Source organism: Cebus imitator, unplaced genomic scaffold (genome assembly GCF_001604975.1).
Source record: "Cebus imitator isolate Cc_AM_T3 unplaced genomic scaffold, Cebus_imitator-1.0 Scaffold215, whole genome shotgun sequence".
Classification (NCBI taxonomy): domain Eukaryota; kingdom Metazoa; phylum Chordata; class Mammalia; order Primates; family Cebidae; genus Cebus; species Cebus imitator.
This window is the reverse complement of record NW_016107530.1, coordinates 289,754-305,948: the sequence shown is the minus strand read 5'-3', so window position 1 is coordinate 305,948 and position 16,195 is coordinate 289,754. Positions and strand designations below refer to the sequence as shown.

The window sequence follows — 16,195 nt, the reverse complement described above, 5'->3', positions numbered from 1 at the left end:
ACAGCCAATAAATTCCTTCTCTGTCTAGGCCAGTCGGAGTTAGGTAGGTGCCTGCCACTTGCAACCAAAGGGTCTTGGCTGGTACAGTTCTATTTCTAAAACCCTGCCCCTGCTGACCAAGCAGCCAGTGAAAGCAAAGGGAGATGGTGCCCATCCCAGCAGCAGCCCTCTCTCCGCCTCAGAGAGGTCACCCCAGGGCACTTCCTGGTGGGTGGTTGGTGCTGATAGGGTGACGCTGACAAGGCACAGGGATGTGAATCCAAGTCAATTACGAATAGGGTAGAGAAGATAACAAATCAGACTCTCTCCAAAGGACACACATGTCCACCCTCAGTCATTCCTTTGGATTTTGGCTCCCTTTGAAACAAGCTAAGACAGACGTTCAGGAGGCACAAAGTAGACCAATTTGCTAAAATGCCAGAATGCCCTAGATGCAGCCACCAAATTGACTGGTGCAAATTTTGTAAATCAAAATTACTAAAAACTTGTTTCTTTTAACTAACTATAACATTTCGGAAATTCATGTAAAGTGTTGACGTTTTGATTTCCAGCAAGAATCACTTGGGATACATTGGCTTGGAAAAATATTACAGAAAGATTCTAAAGGGAAAGGTAAAATTGTTTAAGGCAACTGAAGAGAAATGAATCTCCAATGGTGAGAAACAGCACTAGGAGTGCTTGTAGATGTTTTATTTTGTTGTTTTATTTTATTTTATTTGAGATGGGGTCTTGCTCTGTCACCCAGGCTTAAGTGCAGTGGTGCTATCTTGGCTCACCGCAACTTCCAACTCCTGGGTTCAAGCAATTCTCCAGAGTAACTGGGATTACAGGCAAGTGCCACCACACCCAGCTAAATTTTTTTATGTTTTTGGTAGAGACGGGGCTTCACCACATTGATCAGGCTGGTAGATGTTTTAGACATGGATGATATTCAAATGGCAGGTAGAGAAGGTAGCCTAAGAATTGGCCCAATTCAGCCAATTCAGGGCTGAATTGGGTCAAGATCATTCATTCATGCATTCATTTCAACATATGTCCTAGTTACCCACCAGCCCCAGGCCGCAGGGATACAGCTGTGGTAAGACGGGATCTGTGCCCTAAGGAACTTGGCTGGAGGAGCTTCATGGAGTCAAAAAGATGCGACCCAATCCTATATCCTTATAGATATATCCTACATCTAGCCCAGGGCAGGGTAGAGGCCTGTGCGAGGCCATCAAGGAGCAGAGGCAGCCTCGTTCCCTCTGCCTGTAGAAGTCAGGGAAGCAGTGATGTTTGAGCTGGATTAACTTGTTTTTGTTTTTCTTTTTCTTTTGAGACGGGTCAGTTTGGGTGACAGAGCAAGACTGTAGTGCAATCATGGCTCACTGCAGCCTTGACCTCCCAGGCTCAAGCAATCCTCCTGTCTGAGCCTCCCGAGTAACTGGGACTACAGGTGCAAGCCACCTCATCTGGCTAATTGTTTTGCCTTTTTGTAGAGATTGGGTCTTACTGTATTGCCCAGACTGGTCTCAAATTCCTGGCCTCAAGTCATCCTCCCCCTTCGGCTTCCCAGAGAGCTGTGATTAACCATGTGTGCCACTGCGCCGGGTGGGACTGAGCCCTGCCCTGCGGGACGTGTCACCCTCTCCAGGCAGTGTCAGGTTGAATTGGATGCAGGACACCCAGGTGGTATCCACTGGAGAACAACTTGGTGTGTAGAGAAAAATCCCCACCCATTTTGGTGACCAGAGGGGAAGTATTCCGTGTTGACAGAGTGAGAGTAGAAGAAAAAAATAGTTTTGCTTTTCTTTCCCCCTTAGATAGACTATAAAGGAGATTGAGGCTGGGCACAGTGGCTCGTACCTATAATCCCAGCACTTTGGGAGGCTGAGACATGTGGATCCCTTGAGGTCAGGAATTCTAGACCAGCCTGGTCAACATAAGAAACCTCATCTCTACTAGAAATACAAAAAAAAAATTCAGCCGGGCATGTTGGCATGCACCTGTAATCCCAGCTACTCAGGAGGCTGAGGCAGGAGAATCACTTGAGCCGGGGAGGTGAAGGTTGCCGTGAGCTGAGATCGCGCCACTGCACTCCAGCCTGGGTGACAGAGCGAAACTCTGTCTCCAAAAATGAATTAATTAATTAAATTAAAGAGATTGAGAGGCGATGCTGCAAAGAGGGGCCTCCTTCCCCAGCAGGGACAGGGAAGCAAACATTCCCGGGAGACTTGCAAGACACCCACCCACCCGTCTCATGGCATGGCAGGAATCCAAAGAGGATGGGCAGTGGGAGCAGCAGCTCAACCTCCAGGGTCAGCCCAGCCTTCTCTAGAGGCTGACCCATCCCACAGGGGGTACATCAAGGCTGCCCACTCTTCCAGAGAAGCAGTGACAGAGTCACACCAAATGTGCAATGTGAGAGAGAGAGAGAAAGCAAGGCAATCCAAAACCTAACAAAACATTTTCTGGACTCGTACCTGTGCACGTTTTTGTTTTTTTTTTTTTTAACCTGTGCATGTTTTCACAGAATCACAACACTGGGCAATTGAGCCCAATCCCCTCATCTAACACATGGGGCACCCATGGAGAGGCGCTGACCCAGCTTCAGAAGCAGGGTCTGGCAGAATCTCCGTGTCCTCCTCCTTCTGTGCTTCCCCAGTACCCACGCTCCCACCCACATTCAACCATGGCTTGTTTATGAAAACACACGAGTTTCCACCATGGGCATTATCTCAGTGTGGGAGGCACGCCAGGAGTGGCTAACACCCTGGGCAGCTGACCTTGCTGTCGGCCAGGCCTGGAGCAACACCGAGGCTCCACTGCACTCCCCTGCCGGCACCAAGGTCAGCCCTGGGAAACAGAGTCTTCTCATCCACACATGGGGCTCAGTGGCTGGTGATCCCTGCCTCATGGAGTTGCTAAGAGGATTCAACAGCATAATGCAGCCCAGACGCGGCCCATACTGACTCACGCCTGTGATCCCAGCACTTTGGGAGGCTGAGCCCAGGAGCTCGAGATCAGCCTGGGCAACATAGCAGGACTCCCATCTCCATAAAAAGTTTAACAGTTAGCCAGGCATGGTAGCACACACCTGTAGTCCCAGCTACTAGGGAGGCTGAGGTGGGAGGATTACTTGTGCCTAGAAGTCCGAGGCTACTGTGAGCTATGATCTCACCACTGCACTCCAGTCCAGGCAAAGGAGTGAGAAATCTTCTCTGGAAAAAAAAAAAAAAAAAAGAAGAAATAGGCTGGACGAAGTGGCTCACACCTGTAATCTCAGTACTTTGGGAGGCCGAGGCACACAAGATCAGGAGTTCAAGACCAGCCTGGCCAACATGGTGAAACCCCATCTCTACTAAAAATACAAATATTAGCCAGGTGTGGTGGCGTGCACCCATAGTCCCAGCTACTTGGGAGACTGAGGCAGGAGAATCACTTGAATCACTTGAAGCCAGGAGGAGGAGGTTGCAGTGAGCCAAGATCACGCCACTGCACTCCAGCCTGGGTGACTCTGTTTCAAAAATAATAACAAAATAATAATAATAATAATGCAAAGGACATAGGGCACTAAGGGGAACATAGAAATGTTCATTTTTTCCTCTCCTTTCCCTCAAAATATAAACAATTTGGATTTTTGTTTGTTTCTAGTCAAACGCACCCCCTCTCTGAGCTCTCCACAAAGGTGGCGGGTGGGATGGAAAGGCCGCTGTAGGACCCTGGGTGTAGCTTGGGTTTTTTCTTTCAGATTTGTTCCCAGGTCCGAGTAATTCACCTGAGAGAAGTCAACACATAGTCCCTGTTCCCAGGAAGCTAAATGCCGAGGGAAAGCAAGGTGCCAGGATGCAGTGGGTGCACAGGGAGGCCTGGGTGAGGATGGCACCATGCCCAGGGAGTGGGTGGGCAGGGGTTCCCATGCAGCTGGGCCCCAGTGATGGCTTCCCGAATGGCCACAGCCCCGTCCGCACTGCAGGTTAGCACCTGGGCCTGTCCCCAGTGATGCTCTGTTTGCTGCTGGGCCAAGGGACCCTGGGAACCCAGCTTGACAAGATATGGTGACAATGGAAGGATTGTTCCAGAAGCTGGGGCCCTGGCTAGCTACTGGCTTCCCGTCATCTCAGCAAGTGCCGATCCACCAGGTACGAAAGCCAACATTTTCCTGCCAGTTGAAGACAGTCATTCAGAAGGCTGCTCTCAGCAGCTGCAGGCGCCTCCCAGCCACTCCGAATCTGCTGTTCTCATCTCCACCCTTCCATCCTACATGCTGGGAGCAGCCCCTTGGCAAATCCCGTCACTCCTCACACCACCTTCCAGAAAACTCCTGAGCCTCCAAGTCTGAGCTTGCTGTTGGCAGCGAGACACAATGAATAGCAGAAAAGCTCCCCTTCCTAAGGAGCCGCCCCAGTGAGACAGGCAGAGCCTGCCCAGGCTACAGGCTGGCACCGGGGGCATGCTTTCGCTGCTTGGAAAGCCCTGGGGCTGGTTATCACCAGCGATCCGTCCATCAGATGACTGGCCCAAGGTCACAGTTCATAAGCTCCAGGGCTAGAACTTACAGCTCCGGTGCCCAGATTCCATCCCCTCCACACCACAAAAGGATCCGTTAAAAGGAAGACACATCTGGTTAGGGGTAGGCAAAACCTAAAGGGGAGAGAAGTCACAGAATAATGACGACAGTCCCCCAGCTCAGATAATCCCAAAAATAAAATTAAGACACATGAGTATTCTTCTGCCACACTGGCCAGCTGCAGTGGCTCATGCCTGTAATCCCAGCACTTTCGGAGGCCGAGTTGGGCAGATCAGCCTGGCCAACATAGTGAAACCCTGTCTCTACCAAAAATACAAAAATTAGCCGGGTATGGTGGCATGTGCCTGTAGTCCCAGCTAATCAGGAGGCTGAGGCAGGAGGATCACTTGAAGTGGGGAGACGGAGGTAGCAGTGAGCTGAGATCCCAAGATCACACCACTGCGTGTGTGTGAGGCTGAGGTGGGAGGATCACCTGAGGTCAGGGGTTTGAGACCAGCCTGGCCAATATGGTAAAACCCCATCTCTACTAAAAATATACGATGTAGCCAGCCATGGTGGTGGGCACCCGTAGACCCAGCTACATGGAGGCTGAGGCAGGAGAATCACTTTAATCTGGGAGGTGGAGGTTACAGTGAGTGGAAGACTGTGCCACGGGACCTCAGTCTGGGCGGCAGAGGGAGACTGTCTTAAACGGTTTTTAAATATTAGAATCATAATGCTGACAAGCATGTAAGAACCCAAAACGTACTCCACTGATGGCATTATCTCACTTGGTTTCACCTTTCCCACAAGCCATTTGCTAAGAGGAGGCGGAAGCCTTTGAAAAGCTCACACTCTGGATGAAAAAGCTCTGAGCTGCACTGTGATGATGGCTGACGACACTGCAAATGTCCTAAATGTCACTGAATTGTGCTGTATTGTATTTTAATTTTTTTTTTTAGAGATACAGTCTCCCTCTGTTGCCCAGGCTCAAGTGCAATGGCACAACCATAGCTCACTGCAGCCTCGACCTCCTAGACTCAAGCAATCCTTAGCCTCACCCACTGCCCCTCCCCTTCCCAGACTAATTAAAAAAAAAATTTTTTTTTTTTTTTTGATACCTACAGGATCTTGCTATGTTGCCTAGGCCAGTCTCAAACTCCTGGGCTCAAGTGATTGTCCTGCCTCAGCCTCCCAAACTGCTGGGATTACAGGTGTGAGCCACCGTGCCCAGCCATAAATGCTGTTTTTGTGAAAAATAGTGCCAAGGGTAAGAATAATGAGAGTATTCCCAGCAGATGGTGTTTATAAAGTTTTTATTTTCCATTTTCTTAAAAATAACATTTGCTTTCTTTATGCATGTGTGGAGTGTACTTGTTTCCTTAGGCTGAGTAATAGGCAGATAAAGAGGACACGAGGCAGGGTCCCCAGGTGGAGGTGGGGCGGGGCGTGAGAGGACAGGGGCGCAGGGGAAAGGGACGGCACGGTGACTCACGGGACGCTTGAGTGCCCATCAATGCACACACAGTCTAACACTTTGTTTTTTGATTTTTTAAAGAGACATCTAAAATTACGGAGAGATACAATTTCAGCACTTAAAATCTACAGACGGAAATCCAAGCACTTGAATACAATTCCTAACTCTAAGCTCAGTTATTGCACACCACACAGTTTAAGCAGGCTTCAGGCTGGAAAGCAGTTTGCTCTACTGGGAACGTCCTCGTAATGTCGGGGTCTCCTTCTGTACCCACAGTGTCTCTCCCCTGGGACTGCCGCCAGCCCGCAGCCTGTCGATGACCCCAGGTATCAAAGCTTAGCCATTCCTTCTCCCCAAGGGCTGGGGGCTCTGGTTTTGGTGAAGCAGAGGGTCTCTGTGTTGATGCTAACAGACGCCATCCCCTCTGAGATGAAGCTGGAAGCAGGTGGAGCCCGTGAAAGGCTGAGTGGGTGGCTGCCCGCTGCAGCCAGGTGGGCTGGAGTGAAGGGGTGTGACCAGCTCCCACGTGCGGGACAATGGTGGGGGGCAGTCGAGATGCCCTGCCCACTCCCACCCACTGCCCCTCCTTTCCAAGCTCCTAGGTGTGCTTCCTTCTCCATCATCCTTGGACCCTCTCTGAGTGGTCTCTCAAGGCACATTTATTTTCTCTGCTCCAACCCACCCACTCTCAGATCTCCACCTCCCCCAACACCCGCAGGTCAAGGAGGCCTGGGGCAGCCAAGGGGAGTTCCAGAACCAAGAGAACCATTCTTTGAACGCACGGTTGGGTTTGTTCCAGCACGGCCCTGATTCCCTTACCTGCCTAAGCCAGGGGAGCGGGGGCAGGAAGGAGCAAGGCATTCAAGGAGAGGGTGCTGGAGGGGCTGGGCGGCAGGCCCCTGGGTCAAGGGCACAAATCCAGGAGCTGAGGAAGGACCGATCTGCAACCTTGCTCATGAGGAAACCTTAACCTCGTCTCACAAGAAGCCACTTTGAGGCCGACCTTCAGCCCCACTGGGAACTGCTGTTTTGTGTACCTTTGGAGGGCCCAGTCTCAGTGGGGTGAAAAGTAATGCGGGGGCTTCAGAGGCAGGCAAGGCTGAAGCCCTGCCATGCTGCCACAGCCGACTTCAATGCTTTTTGCTTTCTTCCTAAAATGTATTTACAAGGACACACAAACGTGCACAGCCAGGAGACCCGGAGACAGAGAGAGGTATGCACCCCACGAGCAGAGGGTGACATCAGGAGGAGAGGGGACACCCTTCCTCCACACACCTTCCCTCCCCAGGCCCTGCAGCATCCTTAACAGCTCCCCCCACAGGAGGAAAGTTCCAGAACTCCAGCTGGGGCAGAGGGAAGAGATAGGCTCCAATCCTAGCAAGAGCAGAAGTTTCAAGTAGCTCCGAGCAGGAGGTGCGGCCACCTCAGAGAGCAGAGCGCTGATGAGGAACAGCATTTCCCTGAACTGAGCCGGGACTAGAGGAGGAGGTGGAGGGCAGAGAGAGGACAGCAGGAGACTGGGGGGTCTGGGACACCTCAACAATCAGAACTGGGCTGCAGAATGGGAAGCGGTTTATGGGGCTAAGTGGAGCTCTGCAATTTCCCCCAGGAAGGACTCGGAAGATGTTGATTCTAGGGCAGAGTGAGGGGTGGACACGGAGAGGCTCTTTTGTCAAGTCCAACAGATGCTCACAGATGCTGGGAGGCTGGGAACAGCCAGGTTGGGAGCCTCACCCAGAGAGCCTCATGCATGGACCCACACCCGCCGCCCACCCAGCATTCAGGGGACCCCTCCTCACACTCCGGGGCCCCTCCTCACGCTCCAGGGTCACCAGGATGGCCCCTAGGTTTACACGCAGACACACACACGCACACTGCGCTCACCACGCACTGAAGGGCATCACAGGCCCAAGTCTGGGTAGAAATGTTCCACCAAAGGTGTTGAGGAATCTGCTTTGATGGGGAGAACCGGATGTGTGGGAGAACACAACAAACAAACGAACGCAATACACAGGATCTCTTCTCATCTAGCGAAGTGAGCTCACCCTGCTCAGGACGTGATGGCGCGGTGTGGCCTCAGAGCCCGGCTGCCCCTGTCCCGTCCCCTCTGGCTTCTCACAACTTTCGCACTCTGCAGGCTTCGAAACAGAGCTTGGGGAAGCCCCTCTGCTGGGGAAGCCCTAGGGATCCTCAGAGCGGCTAGAAGGAAACCCCAGGGCGGAGGGGAGGGGGACTGGACACGCCAGTGGTGGCTCTCCTCCGGCAGGAGGAAGATCACGGTCTCGGCGTGGAAAGGCTGCAGCTTTCAGCAGCTGCTTCCCTCTGGGGTCTCAGGGACAGGTCTCTCTGTTGGTCGGGGCAGGAGGGGAGTGTTAAGGGTCCGGGAGGAAGTGGGCACACACACCCCTAGCCCAGACCCAGGCTCCTCACCTGCTGCTCCTGGCCCTCAGGCACCCTGAAGTGGACAAGAGGACCCCAGCAAGGGTGATGGAGACAGGAGCAGCACCCCATGGGAGCCAGGCAGAGGTCAACCATGTAATCACCGCCCGCTGTCCCCAAGAGAGCAGCCCAGGACATGAGTCCATCATGAGACCCAGAGAAAAGGGCTATTCCAGGGTCTGGGATTCAGAGCCGCCCCATCTAGACTCCTAAAAGCTCCCCCAGGCTCTGCAGCCACAGCCTCCTCCTGCTGAGCTGACCCCCTCTCCTCACCCTGCTCTACCCAAACCACCTGGGACAGACCTGGGACAGCTTGGCAAGGCTCCCCTCCCCCACCTCTCAGCTGCTGCCCTCCTCTTCTTTCGCCACCTTTGTCACTCTCCTAACCATGCTTGGGGATCCGGCAAAAGGACAGGGCTTGCTATAGCTGGGCATCCCAGCCGGTCCTATCCGAGGCTGGCAGGGATGTCACACCACACTGGCTCAGTGTTGGAGGACCTGAGTCGGTAGACAGCCCCTGCCCTCCCTCCCCTTTGCAATAGGGACAGGCTCGCAGGCCAGAGCATGACCTCAGAATGGGGAGGGAGAAGGGCAGGCAGGGTCGGTGGAGCCAGGGTAGGAACCCAAGGGGTCAGGGCTGGGCTGGGGGACGCGGCTGGGGGCATCTCATTTCATGGATTTTGACCTGTCAGTTTGTATTTGTGTGTGAATGTATTTTAAACCCAACAACAAATGGAAAGAAAACAGCTACAAGGAGGCCGAAGGGACCTTTGGGTGACTCACTCTGCCAGGAGCAGTGTGGATCAAGGACACATTTGTCAGCGCATGCCACACACACGCGCACACACACACACTCACACTGTCACTGTCCCAGCCATCTGTGCCATACGCATGCCATGCACACTCGCACTCCCCGTCCTTCCGGTGGAGCAAGGTCCTTCTGACCACAATTCCGGATCCATTCCTGAATCTGCCTGCTGCTGCTCAGAGCTCTGCGGTCGAGTCCCCCTGGCCGCCACCTCCTGAGGGCATCTACCAGATGTAGCCCCCGTCGTCAGCCTCGCCTGCCTCGCCCTCCTCCTCCTCGGCCTCCTCGCCTGCTTCCTCCGTCTCCTTCTCCTCCTCATCCTCCCAGCCGACACCACTCCCAAAGTCCCCCGAGAAACCCACGATGTCATCTGTGAAGGGAACAAGCCAACAGGCAGTGAGGGAGCTTCTGGCATGCCCCAGCCTGGTATCCCACAACAAGGGCCCCCCAGTCCCCAGCCCCCAGCAGGCCCGAGCCCCCCGGTGCATACCACAGTCAGGGCTCCCATGTGTGCGGGTGCCGGTCAGCTCCAGGCCCAGCTGGTCCACACACCAGCAGTCACCGCTGCTCTGGTCACACTGCATCTTCCGGTAGTAGCCATCCTCATCACAGCTCGGGATGAAGACTCCTGAATGGGACAGGGCCAGGCAGGGTCAGAGCAGGGACCCGGGCTATGGACTCCTCAGAGAGTTGACCTCAGAGCCTCATGCATGAGCAGGGGTGTACGCACCCCCAGAGCCCATCCAGACCAGGTGCTGACCCCCCAACAGGCCCAGATGCCGAGGGCTGGATCCCAGCCAGCAATTCTTCCAGTTCTACTCGCTAAAGATGAGGAAACCCACTTGCTTGAACCACCACTCCAGCCCCTGTGCCGGCTCCCATCCGCCCCATCCTTCCCTGACTCCATGGCCCCAGTCTTCTAGGACAACCAGTCTGACTTCACCAGGTTCGACGCTCTCCATCCTCCCGGAGCTCCTCCAGCCTGCTGTCCCCCGCTGGGAAAGCCCAGCCTTCTCCTCCCAGCCCCTCTGAGTCCAGCCTGCCTCCAGGCCCACCCACTTCCTGCAGGCCCCCGCTGCAGCTCCTGGGCACCCGTGTACAGGTCTCCCTGCTAGTACTGTCTTTTTGGTGTGTCCATTTGTGTGTTGTGTGTTTCCCGACTGGCCCAAGCTAAGGGTCATAAGGCTGGGGAGTGCATCTGTCTTGCCATCCGCTCTGAGCTGGGCTTGGAGTACGTGAGTGAGTGTCTCTCATGGAGCAGACTCCCTCAAACATTAGTCCCGTGCTTGCTGAAGGAAGCTGAACTCAGTGGAGGGTTCCAACATCCTTCTGTATCCCAACCTCCAGCTCTGGCAATGGATGGGCATTAAAACTGGTGCCTAAAACATGTTTTTCTAGGGGCGGATTGGGAGGCCCTGCCCCACCACAAGGAGAGACACAGGAGCGGGCATCCCTCTCCCGTCTTCCTGGGCCAGGGCCTCCTCTGGGCTCCACGTCTGCCATGAGGTCCAAGGCTGGAGCCACTGGGTCTCAGAGGAACCTAGGGAGCCGCCCCCCACCTCCTCCTCTAGCGCCTGGCCTGGCCCCTCACCTGGCTTCTTCTTGGCAGCCTCCTGGATCTGGACACGCTCCAGCTCTGCCAGGCAGGGAGGCTCTGCGGGGAGAGAAGTAGCCTCTGATGGGGCTGTCCCCTGGTGCTGGGGGGACACACTGAGCCCTTCAAGGCTCAGGCAGGGGCTCTGCAAGTTGAAAACAGCCCGTTTCTGACACGGGCCACCCCACAGCAGGGGTGAGAAGCACAGGGGCTCTGTGGCGTGAAAACACCCAGTCTCTCATTAGGGGACTCATCCCACAGCTATGGATGACCTGAAGTCCCCAAGAAGTCTTAGGGACCCATGAGAGGAGTCACAGGATTCAGAAGAGGAGGTGGCATGAGCACACAGACACCCAAGGGTGAGAGACCCCAGAGGAATGTAATGTTAAAGGGAATGTTAGAACTCCCAGGCCTGAAATTACAGTCATGCACTACACGAGGACGCTTCAATCAACAATGGACGGTGGCCCCATAAGATGACAGCACTACTTTTACTGTTCCTTTTCTACTTTTTGAGACGGAGTTTCGCACTGTTGCCCAGGCTGGAGTGCAATGATGCAATCTCAGCTCACTGCAAACTCTTGCCTCCTGGATTCAAACAATTCTCCTGTCTCAGCCTCCTGAGTAGCTGGGATTACAGGTGCCCACCACCACGCCCAGCTAATTTTGTATTTTTAGTAGAGACGGAGTTTCACTATTTTGGCCAAGCTGGTCTCTAACTCCTGACCTCATGATCCACCCACCTCAGTCTCCCAAAGTGTTGGGCTTACAGGTGTAAGCCACCTCGCCCAGCCCTTTACTGTACCTTTTCTATGTTTAGCTGTGTTTATTTTACTTTGAGATGGAGTTCCGGCTGGAGTGCAATGGTGCAATCTCAGCTCACTGCAACCTCCGCCTCCTGGGTTCAAGTGATTCTTCTTGCCTCAGCCTCCTGAGTAGCTGGGATTACAGGTGCTTGCCACCACTTCTGGCTAATTTTTGTATTTTTAGTAGAGATGGGATTTCACAATGTTGGTCAGGTTGTCTCAAGCTCCTGACCTCAGATGACCCACCTGCCTCAGCCTCCCAAAGTGCTGGGATTACAGGGGTAAGCCACTGTGCCCGGCCTATGTTTAGCTATATTTAGATGCACAAATGCTTATCATTGTGTTACAACCGCCTGCAGGATTCAGTACATAACATGCTACACAGGCTGCAGCCTGGGAGCACTGGGCCAGGTATGCAGGAGGCCGTGCCACCAAGGTCTGTGTAAGTACTGCCATGCTGCTTGCACAGTGGCAACGTCACCTCGTGATGCATTTCTCAGAATGCATCCCCCCTCATTAAGTGATGCATGACTGTAATGGCCGCCAACCTCTAACCTGTCTGTGACCTTGGGAAGTCCCCACCTCTCCAAGCTGGAAGTCTGCCTGGTTGTAAATTAAGGACAGTTCCCAGCCTCCTGCCCAAGAAGGCTGCTGCACAGAATGGATGGAGTGGGTTTCAAAGGCCCGGGAAGTCAGAGTGCTGGAGCAGTGCAGGCGGCAGGAAGGCTGGGCAGTCGGGCTGTGAAACAGATCACAACACCACGCATTTGCAGAGGGATTTGTGAATTACATGGTGCTCTGCACAGATTTTCTTGGCTCATCCTCACAACCGTCTCCAAGGTAGGGATTGTTATTTCCTGATGGGGAGGAAGAGGCAGAACTCGGAAAGATCTGGTCACTTTCCAGGGGTCCTTGACTAGTGTATGGTGGGGCCCGGGCTGAAGCCTTGCCAATGCTGCACTTCTTCCACAGGGATAGGAGGGACCCAACCAGTGAGGAACCCCAGGGCTGCCCCAGCTCCAGCCACACAGGTCAGGTGGGCCCTGGGGACCTCAATTTCCCCAGAGATGACTCTGGCCCGAAAGCTCTGGTTTCCGGTATAGTCAGCTGAGAAATCTCATCACGTCTCGAAGGCTGATGGTAACATAGGAAATCACTTATTGGGGGCACAAAATATAAGATGTGCCCTAAAGAAGAGTCACTGAGAAGCAAATCTTCTTTAGCTCGAAGACCTTCACTTGTACAGCCCTTTCCCAAGCCCTCTGAGGGGCCCCAGAAAGTTTACATTTGTATGTTGCTCAGGCTGGAGTGCAATGGCACAATCTCAGCTCACTGCAGCCTCGGCCATCTAGGCTCAAGTGATCCTCCCACCTCATCCTCCCAAGTGGCTGGGACCACAAACACATGCCACCATGCTCAGCTAATTTTTTTTTTTTTTCCATAGAGACAAGGTCTCCCTATATTGCTTAGGCTGGTCTCGAACTCCTGGGGTCAAGTGATCCACCCACCTTGGCCTCCCAAAGTGCTGGGACTTCTTTTCTTTCTTTCTTTCTTTCTTTTTTTTTTTAAGTAGAGATGGGGTTTCACTATGTTGGCCAGGCTGGTCTCAAACTCCTGACCTTGTGATCCACCCACCTTGGCCTCCCAAAGTGCTGGGATTACAGGCGTAAGCCACTGCACCGGCCTGGGATTTTTTTTTTTTTTTTAACTCTTTCTTAAGGAAGACCTCCAAAAGAATATAAGCTTCAGGACCCAAAAAATCTGGATCCACTTGGGAGGCTGCCAAGGAAGGGAGCTGAAAGTGTTGACTTTCCTGGGCCTTAAAGGATGAAGCCCTGAGGGAGGGCAGGAAGTGGGCAAGCTGGAAAGTGCTGAGCCTGGGGAAGTGGCCAAGAATGAGCCACTCTGACCTCCCCAGAGAGCCTGGACTTTAGGTAGAGCCCACTCGGGTGAGGCAGGGGCCTGGGAGAGGGGCCGCACTCACTCTCCCTCCAGAAGCAGAAGCACCACTCAGCAGTGGAGACCCGGCCATCCTTGTAGGTGTCACAGGAGTTGAAGAAGGGACGGATGCAGACCTCGTACTTGTCCAGGTTGATGGCGGCCAGCTCCGTCTGGTCCAGGAAGAGGTCGGCACTGGTGTCCAGCTTGGAGAACATCCAGCCAATGGAGTCCTTGCAGCTGGCCCCCAGGCTCTTGTCCAGCCCTGGAAAGAGCAGGATTCAGGCACACTTCATCTGGCTGTTCAGCCATCTCTCCATCCCACCATCCCTCCACCTCGCCATCCGCCCCAGCCCTCTGCTCTGGGTCTGGGCAGCTTGGAATCTAACCATGGGATTGAGAAACTCAAGAATGGTTAGAGGTCCTTCCTTCCACCTCCGCATAGGACTATGCCTGAACCATCCAAAACCCTGCTCTGAAAGTCCTTCAGGGAAAATGATTCCTACTTTCCCTGGGCTGCCTGTGTCGGGATTTAAGCTCTCTCCACTTGTGTTAAGAAGTTCTTCTGGGCCAGGCATGGTGGTTCACACCTGTAATCCCAGCACTTTGGGAGGCCGAGGCGGGCAAATCACGAGGTCAGGAGTTCGAGAGTAGCCTGGCCAACATGGTGAAACCCCCGTCTGTACAAAAAATTAGCTGGGTGTGGTGGTGGGCACCTGTAATCCCAGCTACTCAGGAGGCTGAGGCAGAAGAATCGCTTGAACCCGGGAGGTGGAAGTTGCAGTGAGCCGAGATCATGCCACTGCACTCCAGCCTGGGCGACAGAGTAAGATTCTGTCTCAAAAAAAAAAAAAAAAAGTTCTTCCTACTAGCTAACCGGTATCCCTCCTGCTCTGCTCTGGTGGAAGGTGACTTCTTTGGGGTGAAGTCTCTCTTGGGACTCAGATTGTAGAGCCCAGAGTCCAGCAGGAGGGAACAAGGTCAGGCAGGCCCAGCACACACTGTGTCCTCAGCCGCTTCCCTCCCTCCCTCCCTCCTCCAGGTGAGGCAGCAAGCTCCCATACCGCTGGCAGGGCTAGCTGCGCTGCTGGCTGAGCCATTCTGCTTGGAGTTCTCGTGAAGGAGCTGGAACCAGTCCCGCAGCCGATCTCCCAGGTCAGCCAGGTCCTGACCGGTGCAGGTCTCTGCAGAACAGAGAGAAGGCATGGAGGGCGAATGTGCGGTGGAGAAGCAGGCTCAATCTCAGTCTGGGATCCTGCCTTCCAGGCCAGGATGCTGCGCAGGGGTCAGGGAGGCGGCAGCACAAGGGAAGGTGGAAATCAGGGGCTTCCTCTCCCAGCTCCCCACCCACACCTTCCTGGCATGAAGAACACCCAGCCCCAGCTCCCCATGGCTGAGTCCCTCCCTCTGCCCACCTTCCAGGTACCCAGGGGAGAAATGAGGGCCCAAGCCTCCTGCTCTGTGTTCATCTGGGCCTCTGACCTCACAGCTCCCTCAAGCCTTTCTGCATTGTTGCCACTTCCCTCTTGCTCTGCACACCTCTTCTGCCACCCCCAAGCCCTGAAGGAGGTGCCGGGCAGCCTGCAGTGCCCCCAGCCTAGGGGCCCAGTGCTCTCCTCACCTGCTTTGCCGTCAGCAGTGGAGGTGGCGGCCTGCTCCGTGGGGCAGGGGCAGGGGCCCTCGCATCGCACCGCCAGCTGCTTGCTGCTCAGGCAGGCCTGCTGTTCCAGCTTACACTGCACACGGGGACAGGTGGGATGGGGGGCTAAGGGCTTACCCCAGGGGTCCCCACAGCTGGGGACACCCTCAAGCCTCCCGTGGCAGCCACATCTGATTCCTCCCTCGTGGAGCCCCCATGAACATCCGGAAGGGCCCTCTTGGTCCCTCTGCAGACCCAGGTACCGAGTGGAGAGAGGCAAGGCCCAGGAGGTGGGTCCCAGAGCTGGTCCCAGACACACAGGCTCCGGTGAACCTGCTCGGTCCTCTCTAAGGATCTGTCCCTCCCAGGACATGGTCTCCCCTCCCCTACCCCTGTTGCCCCTCCCCTGTCTTTGCTGTCTGTTGCCCCGCTGGCTCTCATGGCCTGTCCCTTGGATAATCTCCCCACAGTCACCCTGGTGGACTTTTCTCAGCGGTCCTGATAGAAACAGCACTGCCTATGGAGCATCTGACAATGCCCCAGCCCTCGCTAAGAACCGCTTCTGCCGCGGCCGCCTGCTAAAGCCAGGCTCTGGGAGGGGCTTGTGTGCTCCTTGTCATGAAAGCCTTTTCTCCTGGTCATATTTCTTTCTCCTCCTGGGGTGGCTGCTAATGTGAAGCGGGTCATCACAGCACTCAACGACATTACCTCACTGGGGAGGCTTAGGTTTCTCCTGCTCAGCAGAGAGCAGCAAGGCACAGAGAGACCCAGTGACTTGCCCAAGGCCACAGGCTGGGATGAAAATCAGACTTCCTGCCAACCTCCACCTCCCCACAGGATGGCGTGACCCTGGGACGGATGGTACTGCAGCGTCCTGGCCAGGCCTCGCCCTGGCCTTGGGTCGTAGAACACTCTCTCCTCTTCCCTCCTCCCCTTTGCCAGCTCTGCTACCTCCTCTGTACCCCTCCCACCTCCTAAGTGCAGCCTCTGCCCTGGCCTCTTGCTCAT

General features: G+C 54.6%; 1 protein-coding gene across 2 annotated transcripts in view; it reads right to left on the bottom strand.

Annotated features, from left to right (window-relative positions):
• Positions 1 to 5,785: 5,785 nt before the first annotated feature.
• The window catches only part of SPOCK2 (SPARC (osteonectin), cwcv and kazal like domains proteoglycan 2), a 30,061-nt gene continuing 19,651 nt past the window's right edge, over positions 5,786 to 16,195 (bottom strand). For both annotated transcript variants that reach the window (XM_017548828.2, XM_017548829.1), the window contains 6 exons: positions 15,170 to 15,284; positions 14,613 to 14,732; positions 13,595 to 13,813; positions 10,802 to 10,864; positions 9,701 to 9,838; positions 5,786 to 9,580 (listed from right to left, as the gene is read on the bottom strand). In XM_017548828.2, coding sequence (XP_017404317.1) covers positions 9,435 to 9,580; positions 9,701 to 9,838; positions 10,802 to 10,864; positions 13,595 to 13,813; positions 14,613 to 14,732; positions 15,170 to 15,284 — 801 coding nt within the window. In that variant the 3' untranslated portion in view covers positions 5,786 to 9,434. The remainder of the gene's footprint in view (positions 9,581 to 9,700; positions 9,839 to 10,801; positions 10,865 to 13,594; positions 13,814 to 14,612; positions 14,733 to 15,169; positions 15,285 to 16,195) is intronic.